Raw genomic sequence first — 3,282 nt, forward strand, 5'->3', positions numbered from 1 at the left:
GGGACAGTGCGGCCAAACAGGCCGGCACCGGCAGGCACGCAGACAGCGTCCCACGACGAACCGTCGAGCGGCAGCCTGATCCTGCCCCCATGGAAGTTGCGGTTGGGGCCGCAAACGTGGAGCCTGGCACGCGACGTGAAGTGGGACGCCATTGCTGGAACCGAGCCACGAATGTTTCTTCTTCCTGGAGAGGGCAGCGCAGGCTGGAGTTGTTGGGGTTTGTGTGTTTCTGGTTAAGAGGATTCAGGGCAGAGCAGGTGACGCTCGGCGTTGTGAAATTTGAGCGACTCCGCCCCCCAGCTCAGCTGCTCCTTTGCTGACTGCAACCTCATGCAGTTTTAGTACCCAAATTCTCAATAACACAGTAGATTTCTTGCCCAAGACAGCAGACACCGACAGTCAGACAATGGAGTATACACATTCTGACGATAGAGGAATCCTAATTTAATACATTCTGAGATCAGTACTAGCATAGCATCCATCATGCCAAAAGGCTACATACAAACTACATTCTGAGATTGGTGCTAGCATCCATCGTGCCAAAGGCCACACACGCACATCCAACAGGAGCATCGCTTAGCTAAACTGTATAGCTAGCGATCAAAAGGCGATCATGGCTAATCTAGTCGCATGATCATTAATTAAGAACCACTACAAACCTCCAACTAATCCACCAGCACTACGACGACATTAGAGTACGCACATGAGAGTTACGGACGCAAAAGTAGGAGCGCAGGACACCCCATTAGAGTTAGTTAAGTACTACTCCAATTTTACGGACGGACATCAGTATTGGAGATGCTCAGCGGCGCTTCCTCTTGTGTGACTGCAGCTGTTTGAGGAGGAACTGGATGGCTTCCTCCAGTGTCGCTTTCCGATCATCCTTGCCGTTCCACAGCTCTGGTGCAGGGTAGCGGCCGCTGGGGTTGTACTCGTTCATCTCAAGCAGCGCCTTTGTCACCAAGCTGTAGATTTCGTCTCCATGCTCCTCTTTTAAGCTGCGAAGCTTGTCATCGTCCTCTGAGAGAATTTCCTAAACCAAAGGAAAATGGAATCGTATAAATATTTGCAACTTCATAAGAAGAAGAAAATGTTTGCAAAAACAGACGTAATTGTTGGATGTAGTGTCTGTCTCCTATGTCATATACTCATATTAGAATGCTATTAGTCTCCAATAAATTGATGACTAAAGGTTATAAGGTAACAGAGCCAGAGCTAAACAATAGTAGAGAGGTTGCACTGTCTACATACCATCTCTTTACCATCAACCGTAACTATCCTAAAAGGATGCCAGCCTGGGTTTGCGATTTCAGCTTGCCATCTTGAACAAAGAATAGCAGAGTTAACTTGTGCATCCTCTTGTGCTACATTTTTGCTGCAAGCATTGGCAAATGCTTTCAGATCCAGCTCACCCATCCTTTTGACGCCTATATGTGCCTCCACATTTGTGAACCTCGGCAGTTCCTGCAAAACATATTCAAGACAACAAGAATTAGTGATAGATATGATGACCTATGTTGTGAAACTACGGAAAGAAAAGGTGTCCGCTGCTCACTTACATCTATCAGCATTTTCCGAGCACGTTGCAGCTCTCCATTGCTTTGCCGTTCCTTGGTAACCAACGTCTGGACGAGTGACTGCATCTCCTGTATGTCACCATCTTGCTCGCGTGCTCTAGCGTCATCAAGTTGCTTGGATGTGGCTTCAATCACCTTGGATGATGCATTGATCTTCTCCAATGCTGAATCTATCATCACCTTGGATGATGCATTGATCTTCTCCAACGCCGAATCTATCATCACCTTGGATGATGCATTGATCTTCTCCAACGCCGAATCTATCAACATCTTGGATGCCGCACCTATCACCACCTTGGATGCTGCATCGATCTTCTCTAACGCTGCATCTATCATCACCTTGGATGCTGCATCGATCTTCTCCAACGCCGCGTCTATCACCACCTTGGATGCTGCATCGATCTTGTCCAACGCCGCATCTACCACAGCCTTGGATGTTCCATCAATCTTCTCGGACCTTGCTTCAATCTTCTCAGACCTCGCTTCAGAGGAGCAAGGCTTTTGACTCTTATTGACTGCTGATCGAATGCTTTGTCGTTCCTTGTGGGGGCGCAATGCCGCTGGCGGAGGTGGCGCTTCTATCACCGACGGCGCCGGTGGCAGCTGGAAGAGATCTGGCCTCACCACCCAGATGAGCCTCTGCAGGTACGCACCGTAGTAGCATGCCCTGCTGGTCCTATTCTTCCAAATCAGTTGTTGAATCTCCTCCTCCACTTGGTACCAGAGGAGCTCCGTCCAGTCAACATAATGCGCCCGAAGATCCTGCAAAGACCTCAATGCATCATCCACCTCGGTAGGCAGCCTGCGCTTCCTGTCGGTGGAAGCCTGCAATGGCGCCAAGACGTAAACCTTCATGAACTCTCTGGCGGCGGAGGTCACGACGGCACTGGCAGGAAAAGACATGGTAGGTCTCCCTGCAGGAAGGCAGAGCGCCTCGGCGAAGGAATGGAGGAAGACCACGATTTCTTTGCCACGGACGGAGGAGCTCCATCCGGGATACGGGTACGGTTTGTAGTTGGCAATGAGCTCCGCGACGAGGTCCGGGCGCGGGGCGCCGGAGGAGGGGAGGTCGAGGCGGACGAAGTCGAGGAGGCCGAGGGCGCGGAGGCCTTCGTCGTGGGCGGCGGACGGGGCCGGCGGCGGGTCATTGAGGCGGAGGTTCTCGCGGACCCGGCGGAGGCGCGCCTCCCTGCCCTCGAGGTGGATTGGTTTCGGGATTTTGGATGGTGCCTCCGTTGTGGGAATGGCAGGATCAGCGTCGGTGGGAGCTCTGGGTGTTTGGTTGGCGGCCATTGGAGGAGCTTGTGAGCAAGATGGAGAGGAAGCGTCTCGGTGCCCCGGCGCTTTCACGGGGGAGGAGAGTCTGTCTGTGCATATGCCTTTGGTGGGCAGCCTGCGACGCGTGGAAGGCCACCGTCCATCCTCTGGTTGGACGATGTGCCACGTTCTAGCCTCTAGGCATGTATCTGTTGTGAGGGAGACTGGTCTTTGTGAGGCACTAGGCGCGCCTCCTGGACGTCCATGTGTGAGTGAAGTGTGTACAGAAACATCAGAACTAATCATATTGATAACAGTCTAGGGTATCCACCGTTGTAGCTTAAATCACCTCTAAATGTTTGGATCCTGGTGTCCGCACTTTTTTGTCATCCAACGTTGTGTCTCAAACACCTTCAAACCGGCAGTTAGCCGGAGAGAAGTTTGTGGG

General features: G+C 51.8%; 1 protein-coding gene across 1 annotated transcript; it reads right to left on the bottom strand.

Moving 5' to 3' along the window:
- Positions 1–526: 526 nt before the first annotated feature.
- LOC125547875 (uncharacterized) lies at positions 527–2,964 on the bottom strand. Its single transcript, XM_048711618.2, has 3 exons — positions 1,560–2,964; positions 1,252–1,464; positions 527–1,033 (listed from the first exon to the last, which is right to left on the bottom strand). The coding sequence occupies exons 1-3, from the start codon at positions 2,868–2,870 to the stop codon at positions 803–805; spliced, it is 1,755 nt and encodes a 584-aa protein (XP_048567575.1). The 5' UTR covers positions 2,871–2,964; the 3' UTR covers positions 527–802.
- Positions 2,965–3,282: the final 318 nt, after the last annotated feature.

Source organism: Triticum urartu, chromosome 3A, assembly GCF_056163025.1.
Source record: "Triticum urartu cultivar PI428250 chromosome 3A, HENAU_Tu73, whole genome shotgun sequence".
NCBI lineage: Eukaryota > Viridiplantae > Streptophyta > Magnoliopsida > Poales > Poaceae > Triticum > Triticum urartu.